Source organism: Gossypium hirsutum, chromosome A09 (assembly GCF_007990345.1).
Source record: "Gossypium hirsutum isolate 1008001.06 chromosome A09, Gossypium_hirsutum_v2.1, whole genome shotgun sequence".
In the NCBI taxonomy this organism is placed as follows: Eukaryota; Viridiplantae; Streptophyta; class Magnoliopsida; order Malvales; family Malvaceae; genus Gossypium; species Gossypium hirsutum.
In genome coordinates, this window is record NC_053432.1 from 83,765,237 (window position 1) to 83,789,236 (window position 24,000).

At 32.9% G+C, this 24,000-nt stretch overlaps 4 protein-coding genes across 12 annotated transcripts; 1 reads left to right on the plus strand and 3 right to left on the minus strand.

Moving 5' to 3' along the window:
• Positions 1-5: 5 nt before the first annotated feature.
• Positions 6-6,491, minus strand: LOC107943110 (uncharacterized). Of its 6 annotated transcripts, none has more exons than XM_041077300.1 (16): positions 6,052-6,491; positions 5,144-5,296; positions 4,847-4,963; positions 4,662-4,746; positions 4,225-4,333; positions 4,059-4,126; positions 3,853-3,978; positions 3,666-3,773; positions 2,842-3,584; positions 2,387-2,590; positions 2,217-2,277; positions 1,905-2,018; positions 1,502-1,615; positions 1,301-1,387; positions 850-923; positions 6-419 (listed from the first exon to the last, which is right to left on the minus strand). In XM_041077300.1, exons 1-15 carry the CDS (start codon positions 6,117-6,119, stop codon positions 897-899), a joined length of 2,184 nt encoding a protein of 727 aa, XP_040933234.1. In that variant the 5' UTR covers positions 6,120-6,491; the 3' UTR covers positions 6-419; positions 850-896. The 6 variants fall into 6 exon arrangements, with proteins under 6 accessions (XP_040933234.1, XP_040933235.1, XP_016732342.1 ...); XM_041077301.1 differs by having other exon boundaries at positions 3,696-3,773; positions 6,052-6,447; XM_016876853.2 differs by having other exon boundaries at positions 1,280-1,387; positions 3,696-3,773; positions 6,052-6,447.
• A 1,618-nt stretch (positions 6,492-8,109) lies between these two features.
• On the minus strand, positions 8,110-11,533 carry LOC107929119 (protein FAR1-RELATED SEQUENCE 7). 2 transcript variants are annotated; one of them, XM_016860466.2, is made up of 2 exons: positions 11,184-11,533; positions 8,110-10,584 (listed from the first exon to the last, which is right to left on the minus strand). In XM_016860466.2, exons 1-2 carry the CDS (start codon positions 11,225-11,227, stop codon positions 8,271-8,273), a joined length of 2,358 nt encoding a protein of 785 aa, XP_016715955.1. In that variant the 5' UTR covers positions 11,228-11,533; the 3' UTR covers positions 8,110-8,270. The 2 variants fall into 2 exon arrangements, with proteins under 2 accessions (XP_016715955.1, XP_016715956.1); XM_016860467.2 differs by having other exon boundaries at positions 8,110-10,579; positions 11,184-11,415.
• A 2,048-nt stretch (positions 11,534-13,581) lies between these two features.
• LOC121203423 (BSD domain-containing protein 1) lies at positions 13,582-16,022 on the minus strand. 2 transcript variants are annotated; one of them, XM_041077302.1, is made up of 2 exons: positions 14,684-16,022; positions 13,582-13,883 (listed from the first exon to the last, which is right to left on the minus strand). In XM_041077302.1, the coding sequence occupies exon 1, from the start codon at positions 15,818-15,820 to the stop codon at positions 14,702-14,704; it is 1,119 nt and encodes a 372-aa protein (XP_040933236.1). In that variant the 5' UTR covers positions 15,821-16,022; the 3' UTR covers positions 13,582-13,883; positions 14,684-14,701. The 2 variants fall into 2 exon arrangements, with proteins under 2 accessions (XP_040933236.1, XP_040933237.1); XM_041077303.1 differs by lacking the exon at positions 13,582-13,883 and adding an exon at positions 14,160-14,369.
• Positions 16,023-19,803: 3,781 nt separating this feature from the next.
• LOC121206395 (F-box/LRR-repeat protein 4) lies at positions 19,804-23,679 on the plus strand. Of its 2 annotated transcripts, none has more exons than XM_041077304.1 (8): positions 19,804-20,234; positions 20,500-20,745; positions 21,128-21,534; positions 21,763-21,948; positions 22,125-22,317; positions 22,775-22,851; positions 22,939-23,089; positions 23,277-23,679. In XM_041077304.1, exons 1-8 carry the CDS (start codon positions 19,968-19,970, stop codon positions 23,571-23,573), a joined length of 1,824 nt encoding a protein of 607 aa, XP_040933238.1. In that variant the 5' UTR covers positions 19,804-19,967; the 3' UTR covers positions 23,574-23,679. The 2 variants fall into 2 exon arrangements, with proteins under 2 accessions (XP_040933238.1, XP_040933239.1); XM_041077305.1 differs by having other exon boundaries at positions 21,841-21,948.
• The last annotated feature ends 321 nt before the right edge of the window (positions 23,680-24,000 follow it).

Consider the following 24,000-nt stretch of genomic DNA (forward strand, 5'->3'; position numbering starts at 1 on the left):
GAAACTGAAACAGGAACAAGACTGAAAAAGAAAATTTTCAGTAGAGTTCATTACACTAAAAGTTGCAAATCTAGAAAACTAAATTATAATCTACCAATCTGTATATGTCAATAAAACAACAAAAATTCAAAAATCAAACCAAAGACAGAAAAGCATATTTCCAACAATTTTCATTTAAACCTGAACAAGTAGTAGATGCAAACAACCCACATTCTTATCCTGATTCACCTCGTTTCGAGTTTCGATCGATTTCCATGATGTAAATGTGTCTCTAAGAAGCAACAAATGGAAATACAAAATCGGATTTGCATCTACCTACCAGCTGAGAAACTTTACAGAAGGGGCAAAGTGTGCGACTAATTCACAGCCGTGACGAAATAAATAATGTACGCAAGACAGCAGTGTTTATGTCGGTCATCCTGAATGACACAGAGTAAATATTAGATCAAATAAATTGCTAGCTATGTTGCTCTGAGTCCAACTTTTCACTTTTCATGAAGTATTTAGGAGTTGGGTATAGGGAAACAATTCTCCAAATATGCAAAAAAAACTAAGAAAAAATGTGTTTGAATACACATCTGAATTCAACACTCGGACCTAAGTCCACAAAACATTGATGGCTAAAATCAGCATTGTTCTTGTTCACTTTTATTTCTTAAATGTTAAAAAATACGACGTTGATGCATTCAGTTTTCGTAACTGAACTCCAGGAATTATTGATCTTATCGTGAAATATTAATAGAGTGAAGGATATTAAATGTTCAAAAAAGTCCCTTTTTCTTCTCAAATTTTTGTCTTTTACAATCATTTTCATTCTTCTAGAAAAAAATGAGAAACGAGGAAACTAACCATCAAAGCCGAACTGCAAGCCAACCAAACAGGCTTTACCGGTCACACTAGCATTCTAAGGCATATGTTGGGACCTACAACAATAGAAAAATAATTAGGTCGATTTCAGAACTATGATAAGAAAGAAAATCAGATAAAACCTGGGTCATATAATTTGTTCTACAAAAAATAGAAGACCAGATAATCCCACTAAAGGAAATCAGTCTGTATGTATCACACAAATTCAAACTAAAAAGATAAGAAAAAGTGATGACATCCATTTGTTCAAAGGAGCAAAGAAACAAAATTAGTTCTCGTTGGGCAGATGTAGCAATATGTTCAAAGAAAAGAGTGTGTGTATATATATATGTATGACCACTCACACAAGCATTGTTCTTAAGTATTAGGTAAGTTTTCAAAACATAAAGGACATGAATCCAAGAAAATAAACCTGCAAACTTGGGCCTCCTACCTCGAACATATTTTCATCAAGAAAACCGGACGCATTATGAGTTGTACTATTAGAACTATCATACTGGAGAATCCTTAGCTTTCCTTCCTGAATTGAGAAATGAAGAAACTTGGAACAATTAGTCAGCCGCCGCAGATTAAAAAGAAAAAGGGTTGGTGTAAAAAAACAAATATGAAATTAATAGAAATGTCAACTGCTGACCTTTGTTCCATATACAAGGCCACCTCCAACAGAAGGATGAAAGCAAGCTACATTTACCTCATCCTCTGCACTTGGAAGAACTCTCACAAGCTCCATATCAGAAACTCTGTACACCTGAGTAATGAAGTAAAGCGAATTACACAAAAAGCCCAAATGCAAATAAACATGATAGAAGGGATTTTATATTCTTAAAACAATGCCACAAACAGATAAATCAAATGTTTCAATATAGAATAGAGTTTAACTATAGACACTAACTGCAATTGAGCAGACAAAACTGAGGACATGCATGAAACATTTAAATGCATTGTGACATCCAGGAGTGACCAATTCTCAACCAAATCAAAAAAATGAGGCAACCGGAACTGTAAATGCATAGATAGAGGAAATCACATGTTTTTACCTCCAGAATGGTATAAATGGGCACCGTGGTCTGTCCATCTATTATCACACTTTTGAGAAGTGAGCTATGGCGGCGACCATAGGCAAGCAGTATATGCTCTGATGAGGGTGAAAACTGCAAATAAGATAAAAAAAGGTTCATACATTACAACATTGCACTGGTTTCACATATAGCACTGTGCAGATATCTTCTAAATATGCATGGGCAACCCATGGCACTAAAACCCAGAAATCTTGACATAACAAATTTTCATTTGATGAACTGAATAGAATAGTCTACACAAAAAGGTAAACAGGGAGAGGAAAGTTGCACCTGAATAGATGTTAAGCAGTGAGCAGCTCTTATTGCCCGTGAAGCAAGCACCAACCCAAATCTGCACAAAAAGAGTTTCAAACTTACAGAAGGATACTAATATAAACTGTAAACAGAAGAAAGAAAGGGTAGGTATATAGAGAATAGATTATAAGATGTTTGGGATTTACGTGGCCTCCTCAAGCGAATATATACGAAGCTCATACATAACCCGGTGTGCCAAAATTGGGTGTCGTGTGGGGGAGGTAGCAACTCCTGCAACATCAGAATTAAGCTGGCTCTGAACTCCAGGATCGGCTTCCAAATGAGGAAGCACACAGGCAACACAGGCTGCTAAAAATCTCCCACAAGGTGAAAAATGTGCACCCATTTCACTGCAATCATATTTTCAGAGAATTGTTTGAAGAAGATAAATCAGTGATATTTTGCAGCATATATAAGAGCATAACAACAACAATGTACCAAAGGAGTCGGTTTCAGAAGAAGCAGAAAAATAGCCTAATAAAACTGGACAAGGAAATGGAAGAATTAACATACAATTTGGCTCTTTGCATGCATCATTCCTAGATAAGAAAGAATAATAATCTACAATGTCTTCACAAAACTATAGTTATAAAGAACACACCTACAAAGCACAGCATGTGGAATGATCAAGCGACATTTCTCGGGATCAAGGAAAGCACAAGGGTCTTTCATATCATGTGGCCATATTCTAAGCTTTACAGTGCAAGGTAGTTCTGCTGCTGCCGCAGCCGCAAGTGATGTGGCAAGTTCAGATGGAATTCTGCCAACAGCAGGTTGAGGATCGCTACTCTCATGTATGATGTTGCTATAACCAGATTCACCAGTTCCACTTGAGGAGATCATGCGAGAACGCGAAGAACGATGCCGTGAACTTGGTCTTCCAGAAACTCTTGTTTGGCTAACACTCGTGGCCATACCTGAAGAAGCTACTGAAGCAGAAGTTCCTGTTTCACCAGCTGGGAGTGAATTCTCATGACCACCACCAGTAGCCAAACGCATATTGCGCTGACCAGCTTGGGTCTGACCAATTAACCATCCTTGCAAGAAAGGTAGCTCCCATGAGGTAGGATCACCAAAAGGGAAAAACTGAGTAGTTCTTTCCACAGACTGGACCTCCATCGTCTCCATGGGCTCCATTGCAGAATTGGAAACATCAGTTTCCATCTCAGTCGGTAAAGGATTGGCTCCTGTTTCTTCTGGTAATGGAGAAGAGCTATTTGGTTCAACAGGAGACAACAAAAGTTCATACTGCCCAGTTGGAGTTGAATAGGTCAGAAGCCGTACTGAGGCAGGTTGATCACCTCTCTGATGCACACCATTTGAACCAGTGTCACCATCAATATTCTGCAAAGATGTTCTCCCATTATCTCTAGCAAATAATGGCCATATCATGAAAGGTAAAGACATTAGAGGTAGTTCATTTGCCAAATTAGGTCGATCATTAGCCAAATATACAGTTGGGGCTGGATATCGCAAGAAACCAGGAGAAGTTGCCACTGTCATTGACGAATCAGATGAGTCAAGATCATTGACCTGCAAAACAGCCCAGAAATCTAATTAGTAAGAGAGTAGACTAAAGTACACAATCAATTTTATAGAACTGAAATTTCACCTCAGCAGTCAAAAGAAAAGGAGCAGCATATGGATGAAAATGTACAGCTCGAAGTGAACGTCTCGTCTTCAGTATAATAGCCGGAGAGGATGTCTCTCCCCTCCTGTTGTAATGCCATATATATAACTGACGAACAGCTCTAAAGTCAGGCAGTCATATAACAACCCAAATACAGAAGTACACATATATGGAATAGTCAACCTCACCTTATGTCCTGAGGCTACTGCAAGAACTTCCCCTTGAGCATGGAAAGCAATGGATGCAATAGGGCGGTCTGCATGAAGGAGAGAAATGAGAAATAACATAGAGCATAAACACATTCATGCTTCTCAATGTGAAATGTTACAGAGGGAAATTCACAAGAGTAATTACAGAAATCACGTGTCCCTATACACTCAGCAGTATTTGCATTCCACAAGCGAACTTCATGGTCCAAACTTCCACTTGCAAGTATCTCTGGATACAATGGATGGAATCTGACCTGTAAAATTCCAGCAGCAGAAAATATTAATACATACTTTACCATAAACATCCGAAATGCAAAATCATTTAGGCATTCAAAAACAAAAACAGGGATTGAGTAAATCAACTAAAACCTAATTATAGATAACTTATATTTTCATCTTCATGTGCTGAATCAAAGATCTAAGAATGCATTTACAAAATACATAGTGATCTTCTGGATGGATACAGATGAATCAAGCAGCTTTCTTCTATATAAATTAATTTTTTTTATCACATACAATTAGGCTGAAGTGACAGGTAGACGTTAACAAAATCTAAAGGCAAAGAGTTGTCAACAGCCTTACCACCCAAGGCGTCCTGCGATGACCACTCAACACCTTCAAACAGTTGCCAGTTTGGCAATCAATAATCTTAACTGTATGATCTCCACTGCAGAACCAAAATCCAAGTAAAATATGTAGCAAATCTTAGGGTGAAGGGAACTGGACACCTGATTAGACAGAAATAAAAACTGGACCAAGTAACTCACTGTGTAGAAGCAAGTGTTTTTCCGTCAGGACTGAAGGCTGCTGCAATAGTAGACCTTGGAGGAGGCAACAATGGGCAGTATTTTGCTGAAAAATGCCGCAACGACTCTGACTCTACCCTGCAACCCAATATAATGCAATAAAATTTATCAGGATCCCTACTATAAAATAGGAACATACTTGCTATGAATCACACATGAATGCATAATGATAAAAAGAATGGACCAAAAAATAAAATATAAACCTCAGTAGCTTCCACTTACAAAACTGTGAAAGAAACTGGAAAAGAATGGTATTACCAGGAAAGAAGATCAGATCTAGCATCTCTTTTTGCTAGACATTTTGGCCTGCAGGAATCAAGATGGCTCTTTGACTCTTCTCCCCATAGCTTTCGAGATGACCGTTTTGTTCGTGGAGAAACTTCTCTTTGTGCCAATAAATGAAAGACATTGCTAGAGCAAGCAAAAACATAGAAGAACTTATTCAGCATAAGCATGAAATATCAAAACTATGTACTTAAATCAATATAAATGGAATAATGGACAATTAAAACCTAAAAATCTTGAGCTCATCGAGCATAAAAGGATAACTTATATATTTAAATATGTAACCTAACAACTTTGATAGCTTTTTGTTTTAATTTTATCAGGTTAGAAGGGAATTACATTTCCCATAGACACTCCCCTTTAAATTTTTAGTCCTATAACTATTGCTTTGAGCTTACAAAATGTATAGTAACCAAACATTTTCCATGGAATTAGTTAAACCATAGATCTCTAATAGTCATTTGGCCAAAAACGAATCAGGAAAAACAAAATCACCGTCTCTTTATAGTTTATAGCACTGTTCCATCTGAATTGGTTGAAATTTCTCGAAAAAAAATTATGCTTTAGATTAACAAAATAGCATCAAAGCTTCCAACATTTAAATCCTTTCAATAGCATAACGGGAAATTTTCCAGCTTAATTCCAAAATCAATCGTAAATCCATCTCGAAATTCAAAATTCAACATGCAAAACAAATCCAAATCCCAAATTACGCACATTTTTCAATCACCTTACCGAACAAGATCCTAAATTTACATCAAAATCCCCCCAAAAATCTATCCGAATCCTCAACATCAGAATCCAAAAAAAGTAACCTAAAATTCAAATCCAATTCACCTAAAAAAAAGTTAGCGCTAAATTCATAATCATTAAATGTTTACCTGGTCTTTCGCGAGCTGGAAGTTGATGGCGCATTCAAATCTTCGGCCCGCAGTGAAGAATCTCTCATCGTTGATTTGCCCAAGTTTTTCAAGCTTCAAAATATCTCGGCATTTTATGAAGAAAATACAAAAAAGGATAAGAAAATATTTCTTTTTCCTTTTTGTTTAAAAATAGAGGGCAAAGGAATTAGGTTTCCAATTTGGTTGTTGATCAATATGTCCTAATTATTATTAGTTGAATTTTTTTTAAAATAATTTTAATTTTTTTTCTTTCTTAGATTATTCGGTTTGTTTCTAAGGAAAACCTAGAAGTAAATAGAAGAAAACTACTAAAAAAAAGAGAGATAGAAAGACAAAATAAAATAAATCATGCTTCGCTGCTTGGCCTTTGCGCTTTATTTGTAAGAAAAAATATTATTTTTTCTTTTTTAAGGTCGGTGACTCGGTGTTGACTATTTAATTGAGTAAAATAGCCTTCGAAATGGGCTAAAACGACGCGTTTAAGACTTTTGAGCCGAATCCAATGACGTAAATGTCCGGTTAACGAGTACCCACAATATCAATTAAAATTTATTTAATTATTATTATATTAAATTAAATAATATTAATTGTACGTTTATTCCCAATTTTTTTAATTAAAAAATCTGATTTAAAAAGAAAAAAGACATTATCCTTACAAAAGTTATAATTGTTACACTCATTACAACAAAATGAGTTACACCGCTTCGTTGGAATTGATTTTAGATCGGAATTAGGTAAGGTTAATTTAAATTTTAAATCATTTTGACTGAAGGTGGATTTCGGGTTTGGATATTTTTGAATGTGTTATTTGGATTGTTTGAGTTTAAAGTTGATTTGTTTATTTATTGTGTGATTTGTCCAGGTTTGAAAGTTCGTCTAAAAAATATAGAGTTTGAATAAAATACGAGGTTCGAAAAATAAATTTGAGTAGAAGTTAAAGTCTGTTTTCTATATTGGTTGGGTCTTAAGAAAAAAAATTTGGCCCAATTCGGCCCAAATATATTATGTTATAAAAAAATTATATTAATTATATATATTAAAAAATTATATGTGTATTTATATTTATATTAAATTACTAACTCAATAACAATTAAATTCGTTATTCAAAACTTAAAAAAAAACTTGTCAAACTAAATAGCTCAACCCAAAATATAAAATTTTAAAAATTATATTTAATACAATAAAATATTTATTATTATTATTTTTTATTTTTTTAATATAATAAAATATTTATTATATTTATGATTGTGTTTTAAAGAACTTTTATTTTAGCACTTAGCTTATTATATTTTAAAAAAACTATTTTTAAATAAAAATTAATTTAAAAAAATCAATTATGGATAAGCCGGCTTAACCTTTTCTAAAATGACTAAATTTGAGTAAAAAGGTAATTTTTTTTTTGGGCCGAATTAGGCTCGAACTTAAAAAGTTGGTCTAAATACATTTCATGAACTCAACTCAAACTCGAACTATGAACACCTCTAATTTAAGGTTTTGAATTTTATTGATTTTGAATTAGGAGAATTTGAAACATATGTATAGCTTATTATGACTTCATATCTTTTCAGATTTCAGGTTTGAATTTGACAAATCTAAGTTGTTCAATTTATACGACCAAGTTAAATTGGGTTAGTTTTAGTTTTAAGTTGATTGAATGAAGTTTTTAAATTCATTTATTATAATAAATGATAATTAATAAAGAAAAATAGATTTAAATCTTAAACAAAACCATTTTAACTATATTTCGAATTCCACACTATTTTTTTATTTTATTTTTAATTTAAGAATGTTGAAATCGAACTCATTAACATGTGAATCAGTACAAATGAATTGAATTGAAATAAACAGTCAATCAATCTAGTAATCAAACCGAATTTTATTTTTAACAATTTTTTTATTTTTATGATATTTTAATAATTCATTTGATCAGATCGATGCCCTAACAGATTCTTCCGAAAACATTAGTTTGATTTACCTATAACCCCACACTTCAAACAATAATGAAAAGTTGAAGCAACATAGATCCCAACACAACAATTTACACAACAATTAATTGTTATTCAGAAACAGAAGTTAAGAGTTCTAAACCAATTACACCCCAAACAGTTAAAAAAAAAACCACTAACTAAAAGAAACATGCTATTCAAACATACATGAATTTGTAAGAACCTATTTCCATGAAATTTACCTCAAAATTTTCAATAAAGCTTTTTTCCACCTTCACGCATGATCTCATATGCAAGTTTATATTTTTCTACAGATGTTGTTCCACATTCTACATATTTACAAGCTGTTTCTCTTAAACTCCAGATCATAAAAGCCTTTAATTCTTGAGAACTTACCCCGGATTCGGCACCGCATAAGATACGGTACTCGGCATTTCTCAACCACCGAGGTAAGATATATTGAGATGGGAGTTCTCGTATGTTCAACAATTTGAACACTTTCAAGACATGTCTGCATAATACGCCTTCGAATTCGAACATTTGACAGCTACAATTAACGCTGAGGTTGACCGCACTGAACGTGACGGCGTGCTTGTCATTTTCATTCCCGGACTGTCTAACTAAGTACCGGCATATCGTTCCTTCTTCATAGGTTTTTATTCCGATGTAACTGTAAGATTGTAAGAGCTCGTCTTGAAAGATTTTGAAGATGGTGAATGTGTAGAGTCGTCGGCATTGTTCTTCTATTGCTTCTTTCGTTTGTGAAAAGGATTGGAGATTGAATGAGTTGAAATCTTCTTTTCTTTCATCTTCTCGCCGTTGTTCAAGTCCTTGTTCGTATCGGGGAATGAATTCTCGAAGTGGGGTTTGGCCATTTACTTGTGTGCCAAAGAACGATTCGACGGTTTCACCTATGGGGATGCCAGCGAAAAATTTGCCCCGTAAATATAACGGAACCCAACTTTCACGCTTATCGTACATTTGTTGTAGCCAAGCATTTCCTTTCAAGTTATATTTATTTACCAGTGAATTCCATGTGGTGTTGAACTCAACCGTTGTTTGGCTCTCATAAATGCACTTTTCGTACTCATATCTAAATTCAATAGGCATTGACCGTAAATTCTCCCGCTCCTTGGCTCTGATCTGCCATGATGAAAACCGATGATGTGCCCCAGGAAAGACTACGGTGATCGCTTGTTGGATGGCTATGTCTTGATCGGCAATAACCGATTTAGGACGGCAGCTAGACATTGCTTTAAACCATGTTTGGAACAACCAAGTAAAGCACTCCTTCGATTCATTAGCAATCAAAGCCGATCCGAGAAGTACTGGCTGTTTATGGTGGTTTACTCCGACAAATGTGGCGAATGGCACCACATAGTTACTTTTCCTATACGAAGTATCTAAAATAACAACATCACCAAACTGACTGCATGAATATCTCGACCTACCATCCGCCCAAAAGACACTCCGGCAACTACCATTATCGACCTCCACTGAATAAAAGAATCCCGTATCTTCTGCTTGTCTGGTTTGAAAATACTCTAAAAGTACAGGGTACCAATCAGTTCCAATTTTGCTTTCTCGGCTTCTTTTAATAAGCTTGCCAGTATTCATTTCACCGAGATCCATAGAGACCATACCATTGGTTTCTTCCTCTATGAATTTCTTTGAAGCTGTTGAAAATTTGTTCTCGTACACCATTTGTTCTCCAAGATCATGATTATGATCTTTATTAAGTCTATCTACCATCCAACTTTCCGAGTCTTTCTTCTTAATCCTCATAAAAGCCCCACAACCTACTCTCGAGGGATGCTGGAAACCTTCCTTCGAGCACACAAATCTCCGAGAAGTAATCGACCCGTCATTCTTCGAGCGAAACAGCTGACCAATTCGAACTCGAAACCCAACACTTTCGGCATATGATTGATAATACTCGTATGCTTCATTAGCTGTATTGAACTCTAGACCCGTATATGGCTCAGGTAAAGGTTGTCTTCCATCTCCACCTCGTTTTTGCCTTTTGAAATTTATGATACCGGACGGACTTGATCCTCCATTCTCGATTTGCCCCAACAATTTGACTTTCGGCCTACGCAACACTTCAACCAATGATTTCGGGACAACGGGAGGTTTCTGCTGCAAAACAGGTGAATTGTTTTCCCCTTCGAGCCCAAGTTCATGGTTATGATCCTTCTGAATTTGGTCGATAACCCACTTCCCAGAATCACGCCTTTGCACCCTAATGAAAGCAGGACAACCCGTCCTCGAATTCAACTGAAACCCTTCTTTTGAACAAACAAATCTTCTAGACGAAACTGACCCATCTCTCCTCGACCTATACAACTGACCAGTTCGAATCTTAAACCCAACACGCATTGCATACAAACCATAGAAATCACGCGCCTCATCCGATGAATCGAACTCTAAACCCACGGAAGGTTCCATCCTTAAATCTACTTCACTTTCTACATTACCACTATTGATTACATGTACTATACCGACCGGAAAAGCATTTACGACCATCGGATTCATACATTCTCCGCCGTTAAGATTAGTATCTGGGCTGTCTCCATTTAATGACAGAAAATGGTCAGAAGAAAAATCACAAAATATGATTTACATCTTCTTCAAAAGTACTAAAACCATATAAATAATTATAACACATTAAAGCTAAAAACAATCAAAGTCCCACCTGCATCTTTAAACTCCAAATGGGGAAATTTTTTAAAAAAATACCTTTACTTATACTTAAGAACTAGGAATTCAAAATTCAAAAATCAACATATACAATAAATTAATGAAGAAAGGAAGAAAAACCCAGAAATTCAATCACAAAAAAAGAGCTAAAAAGGCATCAAAACTAAAATAATAATAACTGGATTAATCGAAGTTCCACCTGCATCTTTAAACTCCAAATGGGGAAAAAATTTAAAGATCCCTTTATTTCTACTTAATAACTACGAATTCAAAATCCAACATATACAATAATTTGATAAAGAAATGAAGAAAACCCAGAAACTCAATCACAAAAAAGAGAGCTAAAAGAGCATCAAAATTAAAATGATAACTGGATTAATCGAAGATCAAAGAAAAATTAAAATCAAGGGTTCCTCATCCCCCCAACTCCCCCCCCCCAAAAAAAAAAGTGAAAAAGCATTTTACCTTCTGAAATCTGTGAAGTGGGTTGGTCCAGAATCGATTTCCATATCTGGGTCTAGAATCAAAACTAAAAAAAAGGCACTAATTCTGCAAAAATCTGGGTTGGATTTATCTCCTTCTCTTTGAGCAGGAAAGTATGGGGGCAAAAAGGAACCCTAAAAATCATAAAAGAAAAATGTATAATTAAGGGTAAGGGTTTTGAAAGGTGAAACGAAAGAAGGTTGGTGATGGAGATTTTGGCTCTTAATTTTCTTCCATTGACCTCTGTCTTCAGCTTTGGGCTCTTCTTCTCTCTTCTGCCTTTCTAAACTAAAGTTACTATAGCCCATCATGTTTCTTTTTCTTTATTATTTTCTTTGTGTATTTGAATTTTTTATTATTTTATACTGCTCTTGAATTCTGATTTTTCTCATTACATATTCAAATTGACTAAATTATTATGTTTTTATCATTTAATTTTAAAAAATTATAAAATAATAATTAAATTACTGAGCTGTTAAAATTATTATTATATAGTCATCTCTATTTATATCATTTACAATAATTAAAAACTCTCATTTACCTTTTCTTTTACATTTTAGTTTTTTTATTAAACAACTTTAAACGTCGTTAAAACTATGAATCAAAATGTAAACAACGTTCTTCTCTAATTTTCAACATTAATTGCTAAAACGACTTGGGTATAAGTTATGTTCTTATACGTATCGATGGGTACTAATCTCTATACTAATTGTGAAATCGTCCTTCGAAATTTATTAGTCGAACTTTAAAAAAAACCTATTAATCTAATGACTTAAATAAAAAAATTTAAATAATTCAATGGCTTAAATAAAAAAACTTTCAAATAACTTCATCATCATTTTCTAAAATAAAAATTTAAATTAAATAATTAAAGTGTAAACTGTTAAAAATATTTTAGGATGATCAATTGTTTTGTTTTATCTATATTAAATTTTCAAGTTTAAATCGCACTGACGGCTTTCTTTTCAATAAAATTTTCAGGGATTTATTGTTTTTTAAATCTTATCTTTTATTTTAGTTTTTTTTTCTTTTGACTTTCATTTGTTTTATATGTTTTGATATTCATGTAAATTAACAAATCATTCATTTAATTTATACATTAAAAAATGTATTAGTGATTAAATATAATAATGCATCTTAATTTATTCCAAGAGAAAGTACAGATAATTTATTAAATAATTTGAGATTCATTTCGGTAAACCTAGAAATTATTTAGGTTATTTACTTCCATTATTCTTTTAAAAGGTAGAAAGAAAAAAAAATTGTCGCCGCAAATTCAAGAAAACCTTTTTTTCTTTTTCATTTTTGTAATAATCATTGCTCACAACATTACATAAACGAGCTACTGAACGGACCCCATAGACTCGAATTGTAGTGTCGGATTTTGGTCTAAGTTATTGATTTCGGAAAACAACCTTTTATGTTAGAATTAAAGTATGGTGAGAAATTTCAAATTGAGTCTCCATTTAATTAATATGATTATTATTGTTAATATAAAATATGTAAGTTTAAATGAGTTAAAACACGTTATTTTATTATTTATAAGTTGAAAAAAAGACTATAAATAAGAATTAATATATATTATAAAAATTATAATATTAAAAATCAAATTGTATTTTATATATGCCAAAATAAAATTCTACACCAATTTTTAATTGTAGAAATAAATAAAATTTTTAATAAAAATAATTAATTTACTCTTTAATTATCTAATTTTCAAGTAGAAATGACAAAATATAATTTCACCTTTTTGACTAAAAAGTAAAATGCAATCTAACTCTTAATACAGAAATAGGATCTCAATAACATTTTTATAGTTTAATACAAATATATTTATTGTCAATGAAATTTTTTAGACTCCACAAACATGTTAAAAGTGTGACAAATGTTATATTTATTTATATAATTATTTTTTATTTTTTATTACCCTTTATAATATATTTGTCAAACCCTCAAAATTCTATAAAATAAATAAATAATAATGGGATGAAGTATTATTACATGTTTAAAAATTTTATGGGACAAATATATTTTTACAAGTTTAATGACATGAGAGATTACCCTTTTCACATATCACATAAAAAAAATTAAATGTATGGCTTACACTAAAGTTAAATTTTCAAAACTCAAAAAGTATATAAAAACTAAGAATTAATCAAGTTGAGGAGTAAAAACTATTAATTACCGTTTAATAAAAATTAAATTTTAAAAATTTTAAAAAATGAATAAACTAAAATTGATAAATTAAAATATATTAACTAAATATGCATACTACATCAACTAATAAGAGCAAAATTTGACTTGGATTTAAACATGGTTTTAGGCCAAGATGGGTTCTTACTTTAAGATGTCATTTGTGGGAATGAATTGACAAAAGAGATCAATAGCAAACACTGTATTTAGCATTGTTGATTTTTCATGATTTTGGCGAGAATGATCTTTCTGTGGAACTTGTAGGTTCATACAAGTAGAACAAGTTTTGGGGTATATATTGATTTTGAGGTTGTTGAATCGAGTACTGAATAGTTTAGGAGCAACAAAACTTTAGATGAAGAATGAATGAACAAAAATAGCAAATGTCCGAATGACTGATGAAAGCAAAGACAAATATGGGGTAGAGGGGAATAGTGATCACCAGCCAAATGAAGCACATGCAAATGGCGGTAAAAGTATAAGAAGGCCCTGCAATAGGAATCAAATTGTATTTTAAATTATTCATTGTACATTAAATTAAAGAATAAATTAATCATTTCTATTAAAAATTTCATTCATTTGAACTCTTAAAAACTAACATGACTAATGGAATAATGTGACCCGTGACATCTATCTCATACTGAGGTATGAGGACTACAGAATGACCAGTTTGCTCTTTGATATAATGTATAAAGATTAATTTGCTTATTTTTTGTAGAGGAAACAAAATGCAAATCTGATTACTAATAGAGGAGCCGGTGTCAATTTCAAAAAAAGCAAAAGAGTCAATGATCATACCAAACGGAAATCACATATCCAGCACAACATCAATCTCCCCTAAGAGCAAACAACCATTGCAGTTTCATAACTATATTCAAGAAAATAAACTAACGAGTGGGGCAATAAGATCGGACTGCGTAGTCGAAATTGCCAACTCATGTGAAAACAATCTAGTCTCAAATACCACAAAGGAAACTGCAATGAAAAGCATATACAACTCTGTTCAAATTCTTCACAAAAAACCTGTTCGTCAATTATTGACCATAGTGGTTAACAATTTAGATCAAACATACATAATGTGGAATGAATTTAGAACAAACAGAATCCGGCAAACGTTTCGCACGGAACTGATTGATGATATAATTGAATTATTGAATCCAATCAGTGAGAACTATTTACCTAATGAACTAAATCTTTTTTGTAAGTAATCCTTTATCATATAAAATGTTCAAGAATTAAAATAAAATCACCTTAAAAGAACCTGACTTACACTATTATTTAACACTTACCAAATTACCAGTATTATATCAAGCTTTAACAGGCTGATCTTCTTCTTCATCATCATCATCATCAATATCCCAACTCAAATCCTCCTCTTCCTCCGCAACAGTCAATCGCTTACGCAGATCAACCTTATTATTACTGCTCCCGGTATCTTCCCCTTTACTGTCATCGATGCTTTGAATCTCCTCGATAGCATCCCACCCTTCCTCCTCAGGCATTGAAATACTCGAAACCACGGATACATCACTGTCCTTACAGGAGCCTGCTTTCTCCTCATCGATTTTCAAACATTTCTCAACGTCTTCACTAGAACCCTCCTTCACACTATTAACATTTCCACTACCCTCCTCGTCATCCTCATCTATATCCCAACTCAAATCTTCCTCTTCCTCCCCCGAAATTGCGCGTTTAACAAGCTTAGCTCTTGCTTCCTCTGCTTTCATTAGTTTATTCAACTTATAGAAATAATTAGTCCAATATCTCTTTGATTCAACTTCATCAGAATCAACATTTTTAAAAATATTTCGAATAACTGAAATTTCACTCAACAAACCCTCAATTTCCCCTTTTTTCTCTTCCAAATTAAACCCTAACTTCCAATTCTCAAAATCCTCTAAATCCTCCGGTTCCATACAGTAAGTACTTCTATCTGATTGAAGCGCACGAATTTGCAGCTCAAAACGACTATAACGTTTTCCATCAACGCTATTATTACTAGTACTTAATCTTTTAGAACTTTCAGAATCAGAATTATCATCATCGGACGGTGATAAGAACGTATCTTTACCGTGAGAGATAATCTGAGCTGTTGATTCCCAAACGGAGCTACCGATGTCATCAATGGCTTGTCCCACCGACTCGAGCTTCTCCTGAGCAACGGAGGCACCGATCTCAAGTGAATCGTTGACGGCGCGTGAAGCCACGCTCCGGATGATCTCGGTTTCCTTCTTTAACCCGGATCCGAATTCCTCAAATTCCTTCCGGTAAGATTCCATCACGGATTCGGACTTGTCGGCAAGGGTCTTTATTAAGCCGCCGAAACTCCATGTAGCAGACGATTCCAGGTCCGGAGCCGGGTCGGTGGGTAGATGAGAGGATTGGGATTGAATATCGTCGGCAAATACAGATTTGAAGAAATCCATTGGAAATTGCACAAAATTCAATTGGAAGAGAAAAATTAAAAAGAGAAAGAAAAAAAAAAAAAAGAGTTTTCCTCCTCTCTCTCTCTCTCTCTCTCTCTTTAACAATTTTAATTGTATTTATTAATATGAAAGTAGGGTTTATGAAGGGATGGGGAAAAAGAGAGAATTGGGAATTTGTCACATGATCATGCCGTTTGGACAGAGATAGGGATTTGCCGATTTTAAGCGGTGTTCCAAATTTCCTTTCTTTTTTTTTTATCCAATATCATTATATTTATTTTATCAAATTTACCTAAAATTACTAATCTATTAATAATTTTGAATTTTAGTCATTTAACTTCAAAATATTATAAAATGTCATTAAATTATTCGAATATTTTCATTTAAATTAGTTGACTGTTAAAATTATTGTTGTATGACTTTCTTCATTCGCATCAATCAAAAACTCTTATTTCCATTCTCTTCTAAAATTTAGTTTTTTTATGAAACAATTTAAAATATCACGAACCAATGAATCAAAATTTAAATAGATTTCTTTTCCTATCTCTAGCACTGGCCGTCAAATTTACTTAGATTTAAGGTATATTCTTCTATTCGTAGATAAATATTGATCTTCCATATTAATTGTCAAATAATTACTTAGAGCTCACTAATCAATCTTAAAAAAGAAAAATTTAACCACCCAATGACTTAGATAAAAAAATTTAGTGATTTAAATGAAAAGCTTTGAATAGTTCATTAAGCATTTTGTAACTTTTTAAAGGTGAGTAATCAAAACATAAACTTACTAATAATTTAATAGCCTTAGATGTAATTTACTCATTATTTTTAAAAATTTATCCATATTTATTTTTTTATTATAAATAGATTTTGTGGTTTTTTCTTTTCTTCATACAAGTTTTTTTTTAGTTAAGCAATTGCATTAAAAAGATTTTGAAATATTAAATTTGAATATTTTCATGCATAATTTAGATTATATTTCGTTCTAATTTTCATTATACTTATATTTTATCCATATTTTATATTAGTTTAATTTTTATTATAGATAACCTTTGTCCAATTTTATTTTAGTTATGTATATTCTTTACTGTATGTTATTTTATTGTTTAATAATATTTTTTTATTATTTTTTGTATATTATTTTTAAACATATATTTATATTATAAATACATTAATTCCACGTCTATAAATAAATGATAAGATTTCTACATCCATAAATAAATGTCAATCATTTAACTTATTGGAAGAACAACAATGCATGCATTGGGCACGGAAAATCGCAGGCATACTAGATTGTTTGTAGGGATTGCAATACAATTTCTTTTTGTTAGAAAAGTCTTTAAACTCCTGCATTTTATTTAATCAGACCTTTAAACTATTTTTATAAATAGATAAGTCCCCTAACTTTTGATTTTCACCCATAAAAAATCTTTAATTTTAATATTAAAGTAAAAATATTTTGAAATTTAGCCTCTTGTCTTAATTTTTTTTTTTTGAGGCTGTAGAAGTTCTATATACCTTAAGGTCAACATAAATTTTGACCAATCAATTAAAATAAATAAATTATGTGTGTTATGTGTATAAATACTTTAAAAAACATTTTAAATATTATTTAAATTTACTTTTAAATAAATATTGTTTTATTTTTATTTAATGAACGATTCTCGTCAAATTTATATAAACATTAGATGTGAATTAGCTTAAAATTTCAAATTATTTTTATTTTAATATTAAAATAAAGAGTTTTTATTAGTAAAACAAATGCTTGTTTAAAGGATGATAATATGTTGAATAATATGAAAACAAATAATAAGTTGAGAGTTTATTTAATTACACAAACCTGACATGACTAATTACTCTTATTGTCAAATAGCAATATCAATCACATCCGTCAAATTTCATACTATTAGTCTTTATGATGTCGTTTATTAAACTTGTTCTCAAGTGTTGACGAATCGGTTAAAAGGAATGTTGCCAAACTTGTGGTGAAGAAACTGAGGTGAGTGGTTTTATTACCCTTGTTCTTTGTGTTTTTTTTTTTTGAGTTTTATAGAAAGTAAAATATTATTAGATATTATTATATAATAATTTAAATATGTTTTTTTATTATTATTAATATAATTTAAAAATATTTAAATTTTATTGCATATGATTATAATATTTTAATTATCATTTTATAAAAATAAAATTTTATTTTATGTTATATTATTTAATATTAATATAAATTTAATTATTTATTTTATTATAAATACATTGTAAACTAATGTCTATAATGGTTATTTTTTATTCTCATCTCACCGCTACAGCTACGTTTGAATCCAAACACATATCCACCGCTATTTCTAATCTCACCGCTATAGTATTCAATCTCACCACTACAGTAATTAATCTCACCACTACCATTGTTTTTAACCTCACGGAAGTAAACACACCACCGCCCATCCAAACTAAGCCTTAATTACTCATTTCTAAAACGCTTTTATCACTGAGAATAAAACGTTACACACTATCAAAAAGAATGACGAAGTAAGGGCATTTTAGGTACATCAAAAATATACTTGTTTAAAACATATAAATGCGTGAGCTGACAATTTATTATAGATATTCTGAAATGTATGTAATTTATCTAATTGTATATAAAAGGAAAGTCCAAACCGCACTCCCTTTTTAGCGACGTGTGGATCACCACAATTTGCTTTATTTTTTTTTGTGTGTTATAAAATGGTTAAATTTCAATTGTGGTTCATATGTTCGATTTGAAATTTAATTCTTATACTTTAATTTCTAACATAATTTGATTTTTATATTTTTATAATGTCATTAATTAGTTCAAATAGTTAACCTCTTTAACTTTTCGATTAATATGTTACATGATTGTATATAATTTAAAAGTGGATTTTTAAATCTGAAAAGTAAAAAGGCTAAATTATTAAAAATAAAAGTAAAAGAATTAAATTCTAATTTCACAAGATGTACGGAGATTTAGAGTATATTTTAATATTCAAATTTTTACTGAATAATTTGACACAAATAAATAATCAATCTATAATATTACATTATCGTAATCTTATTACAAAAGCAAATCAAAATCTACCATGATTGTCAACAATCATGTGTGTTGGATTTTCATCCTATTAGTCTTTACGGTGTCGTTTATCAAAATTGTTCCCAAATGTTGATGAGTCAACTAAAAGGAATGTTGCCAAACTTGGTCACTCATAAAAGGAATGTTGCCAAACTTGATCACTCGATTCTAAAACGCTTTTATCAGTGGAACGTTACACACCATCAAAAGGAAGTGGCGAAGTAAAGGCATTTTAGGTACGTTCAAAATATACATGTCTAAAACGAATAAATGCGTGAGCTGGCAATTTATTATAGATGTAATGGCATGTATGGAATTATGTAATTTGTATATAAAAGGATGGTCCAGATGTCGTTCATTTTTATTAACATGTGGATCACCACGATTTGCTTTACTTAGATTTGAAATTTAATCTTTATATTTTATTTTTTAACATTATTTGATTTTTATAGTTTATAATGTTGTTAATTAATTCAAATAGTCATTGTTAAATTTTCGATTAAAATATTACGTGATTACATGTAATTTAAAAGTTTATATTTAAATAAAAAAATAAAAAAGTTAAATTTTTTAAAGTAAAACTAAATTCCAATTGTTGATATTGTTAATTTTGTTTATGTGATACTTTGAAAAAAAAAACTATGTAGCAGTGTAACTAAAAAAATGAAATTGTAATGAATTTGAATTTAACAAAATAATCTTAACATTTGCACATGATTTTTTAAATCTAAAAAGTAAGGACTAAATTCCTAGAAATAAAAGTATAGTGGCTAAATTTCAAATTTATGAAGAGTAGAAGGACTTAAGAATATTTTAACCTTAAAAAATTACCGGGGGCATTATCGGAAAGTAAGGAAAAAAAAGTAAAATAAAGGCGGTTTCTCAGTTAAGCTTACCCGCCGCCGACTCCACCGATTTACCAAAATATTTACAAACAAAAACTAATCATAAAATTTCATAGTCACCTCTTTCTGACTTCTCCTTCGTTTCCTCCGCTCTAAAACTCATACATTACTAACAAAAGATAATTTATCTAAAAGAAAATCCATTTTAATTTCTCAGATGCGTGGCCATGATTGGATCAATACGTGTCTTCCCGACGAGCTGATCTTGGAGATCTTACGCCGGCTTGATTCCAAATCCAGCCATGATGCCTGTTCTCTCGTCTGTAAACGTTGGCTCGGTCTCGAGCGGCTTAGCCGTTCCATCCTCCGAATCGGCGCCTCTGGTAGCCCTGATATTTTTATCAAGTTCCTCGCTCAACGGTTCGTTAATGTCAAGGCTGTTCATATCGACGAGAGGTTATCGATTTCTTTGCCTGTTACCGCGGTAATCGAATCTCAGATTCGTCAAAATTTGCTTATTTTTTCATTATTACGCTTAAAATCTGAATGAATTCAGGATCTGAGTGGATAATGAGATTTGATCTATCTTAATTACCTTGTTTAATTGTTGATTTCGGATGTAATTTTGACTGTAGTAGAATTGAATCGATTTATGTTGAAGGAATGCCATTTATTTGAATTAAAAAAAATGTAGAAGCGACCAAATGATGGACATGTTAATGAGGTAACTTAACTTGTTCTTGGTGCAGGGGAAAAGGCGTCGCAGAGATGAGAATTCGCTTTTGTCTTTAAAGATACATTTTGCGGGTGAAAGAAATGAGCCCAAAGAAGAGGAGTGCGAACCATTCTGTTTGACAGATTCCGGTTTGACTGCAGTTGCTGATGGATTTGCTAAGCTAGAAAAGTTGAGCTTAATTTGGTGTTCTAATGTTACTAGTTTCGGTGTAATGTCCCTTGCACAGAAATGCTCGCTCTTAAAATCATTGGATTTGCAGGTAAGTCATTATATGCTAGGGGAGGTTTTGGTGATATTTAACTCTATTAATCTATTATGTTTGTCAATTTGGTTGATTATGAGTTATTCTTTCAATAATTTAGTTCTACTACCAAGTATCCATCCTTAGTCGTTAATACTTAAAAATGCATTACCATATCTATGAATTTCTATATTACTCAGACTTGGGTGCGAGTGTTTGATATGGTTATGCTCCCGAAATGTAAAGGTTTTCTCCGTATTTGGAGGGTCTTAAGAAAATATGTACGACATGGTTACTTAAAGAAAAATGAAGAGCTGGAGCAACATAGATGAAATTTTAATTGTCAGGTTCTACGAGTAATTCTAATTTAAACTTAAGTTGCTTATGATGTTTATCATAGGGTTGCTATGTTGGAGATCAAGGTCTAGCTGTTGTTGGCCAGTGTTGCAAGCAACTCGAGGACCTAAATTTGCGTTTTTGTGAAAGCTTGACTGATTCAGGATTGGTCACTTTGGCAACTGAATGTGGGAAATCATTGAAATCTCTCGGTGTGGCTGCTTGTGCTAGAATAACCGACAAATCACTGGAGGCTGTGGGGTCCCACTGCAAAAATCTTGAGACCTTGTCATTGGATTCAGAGTTTATCAGCAATAAAGGGATCCTGGCTATTGCCCAAGGATGTCCTCTTTTGAAAGTCTTGAAGTTACAATGTATTAATGTTACAGACAGGGCTTTGATGGCTGTGGGAGCTTCTTGTTTGTCATTGGAAATGTTGGCTTTATACAGCTTCCAGCAATTTACAGACGAGTTAGTCTCTCTTCCTTAATATCTTATGCGTGATGATAGAAAGATCACCCTTATTGAATTGCATTCTTGAAGGCTATTTGGCCAATTAGTTTGCCCCACTAGAATTCTATATTTAGGAATGGAAGTGGATCTTTCTCAAAGTTTTAGTGTCTGATTCAATAGTCTTTGTTTTACCATGTTCTTGATACATGGCATGATTGTTGAATTATAAGTTGATTCATGTCTCAGGGGTCTTCGTTCTATTGGCAAAGGCTGCAAGAAGCTAAAAAATCTTACTTTGAGTGATTGCAATTTCCTGGGTGACAGGGGTCTGGAAGCGATTGCCACTGGCTGCACTGAACTTACGCATCTTGAAGTTAATGGCTGCCACAATATTGGAACCATTGGACTGGAGTCTGTCGGGAAATCTTGCCCGTACGTTTGTCTTCTATTGCTTTCCTCTGCTACTAACTTTTTAAGGGGGCAAGGATCCGGGCTTTGGTCTGTGGCTAGGTTCCATATCCAATCCCTATGATTGGGTGGCATGCCGTACAAATTCATTGTGAAAATTTTGAATAATATCGATTCTGAAAGTGCTTGATTTTGTGCAGGCGCCTGACTGAGTTGGCTTTATTATACTGCCAAAGGGTTGGCAATTTTGCTCTTACTGAAGTTGGAAGGGGCTGTAAATACTTGCAAGCTCTTCACTTGGTAGACTGCTCTAGCATTGGTGATGAAGCTATTTGCAGTATAGCCAAAGGTTGCCGAAATCTAAAGAAGCTTCATATCAGGAGATGTTATGAGGTCTCTCTCTCTCTCTCTCTATATATATATATGTAGATATTCCCCTACCTACAATATGCTTGAAGCCTTGAACCACTAGTACTGACCGCATCAGGAAAATGATTCTGCCAGTTGAGTGGAACAGGGAAAATTTGTCATCTAAGATTTAACAGTGTACTCTTCCTCCCCTTCCCCTTCCTGCACTCCTCCCTCTCTCTCACTCCTGTCTCGTGCAGGATGGTTTCGATTTTCAGTAAGATGGCAGTTGGTGGTTTATTGTTTAAAGAACGTAGTTTTGATTCTGAACATTTTCTGAAATGTTTGAAGTAAGAACTTCACTGATATTTTGTTGCTTCTTTTGGGTCTTTGCATTTATAGTCTTGCTTCTTTTAGGTGCTGGCAATCATTTATTTTTTAGTTTCAGCAATCCCATATCGTGATCTAAATCCTTAACTTGTAATCCTTTCGTGCCAAATAGGTTGGAAGCAAGGGAATCGTAGCTGTTGGTGAGCATTGTCACTCTCTCACGGATCTTAGTCTCCGCTTTTGTGATAGGTGTGTCTAATTGTACTTGCCTTCCAGCATTGTCCATACTGTTTCATGTTGTCAGTTGTGTTTGAATTTTTAGCCATTTTCTACTAGGGTGCGCGATGAGGCTCTTATTGCTGTTGGCCAGGGATGTCCATTAAAATATCTAAATGTTAGTGGCTGCAACCAAATAGGTGATGCCGGAATTGTAGCCGTTGCAAGAGGATGTCCTAATCTCACTTACCTTGATGTCAGTGTTCTCCAGGTGCGCCCTCCATTTCCCTTTTCTCTTTGCTTCTTTATGTAGATATGTTTCTTTTCAACTTCATTTTGTACTCTTTATCATTTTGCTATGTCTTCCGATACTTCTCCAAATTACAGGTGAACTTCCAACTCTCGTGTTTCTTTTTTTTTTTCTATTCCAATTCATTACTCGCTTATTTTTATGGCAGAATTTGCGCGATATAGCACTAACCGAGTTAGGAGAAGGTTGCCCCTTACTCAAGGATATAGTACTGTCCCATTGCCACCAAATAACTGACATTGGTCTTTCCCACCTCGTCAAAAACTGCCAAATGCTCGAGTCATGCCACATGGTGTACTGTCCGAGCATAACCGCGGCAGGAGTTGCCACCGTGGTCTCTAGTTGTCGCAACATAAAGAAGGTCCTGGTCGAGAAATGGAAGGTTAGTCCCAGAACCAAAAGAAGAGCCAGTTCAGTCCTTTCTTATCTCTGTGTAGACCTCTAATTAGGACCATCCGAGTTGTGTATTAACCAAGCTCGTCGTTTCTCAAAACAACCTAACATTATATAAATATTTATGTTGCAGGCCTTGTCTTCTTTGGTTTTTTTAATGGTTTTGTTTTTCCTATTTACTTTCCATGTATCAAAGCTTCATGTTGTATGCATTTGCCTTTTTCCATAAAATTTTCTTAATTTAGGATTATTTGCCAAAATTCCCCTTCTATTTCATGGGAGTTTAAATAAAAAAAAGGGACTTGTATGCTTGTTGCCACATTTTAAACGGGCACTGACTAAACTCTAAAGTACTCGACTGGTGGTTGAAGATTGAAATGGGAAATCGAAAATCATATTCATCAGATTTATCCGTTGAAATGAAAAATGAGAAAATTGATTAATATGTTAGATTAATAGTTGATATAAGATTGGATCAA

Bases quoted from the DNA above. Each gene is read 5' to 3' on its own strand.
- LOC121203423 (XM_041077302.1), bottom strand. From the start codon at position 15,820: ATGGATTTCTTCAAATCTGTATTTGCCGACGATATTCAATCCCAATCC.
- LOC107929119 (XM_016860466.2), bottom strand. From the start codon at position 11,227: ATGGAAATCGATTCTGGACCAACCCACTTCACAGATTTCAGAAG. The intron at 10,585-11,183 runs GTAAAATGCTTT...AAATGGAGACAG, and splicing joins CACTTCACAGATTTCAGAAG to CCCAGATACTAATCTTAACG.
- LOC107943110 (XM_016876850.2), bottom strand. From the start codon at position 6,119: ATGAGAGATTCTTCACTGCGGGCCGAAGATTTGAATGCGCCATCAACT. The intron at 2,591-2,841 runs GTGTGTTCTTTA...ATATGATTGCAG, and splicing joins CCACATGCTGTGCTTTGTAG to TGAAATGGGTGCACATTTTT. The intron at 2,278-2,386 runs GTAAATCCCAAA...CTTTTTGTGCAG, and splicing joins TATTCGCTTGAGGAGGCCAC to ATTTGGGTTGGTGCTTGCTT.
- LOC121206395 (XM_041077304.1), top strand. From the start codon at position 19,968: ATGCGTGGCCATGATTGGATCAATACGTGTCTTCCCGACGAGCTGATC. The intron at 20,746-21,127 runs GTAAGTCATTAT...TGTTTATCATAG, and splicing joins TAAAATCATTGGATTTGCAG to GGTTGCTATGTTGGAGATCA. The intron at 21,535-21,762 runs GTTAGTCTCTCT...TTCATGTCTCAG, and splicing joins TTCCAGCAATTTACAGACGA to GGGTCTTCGTTCTATTGGCA.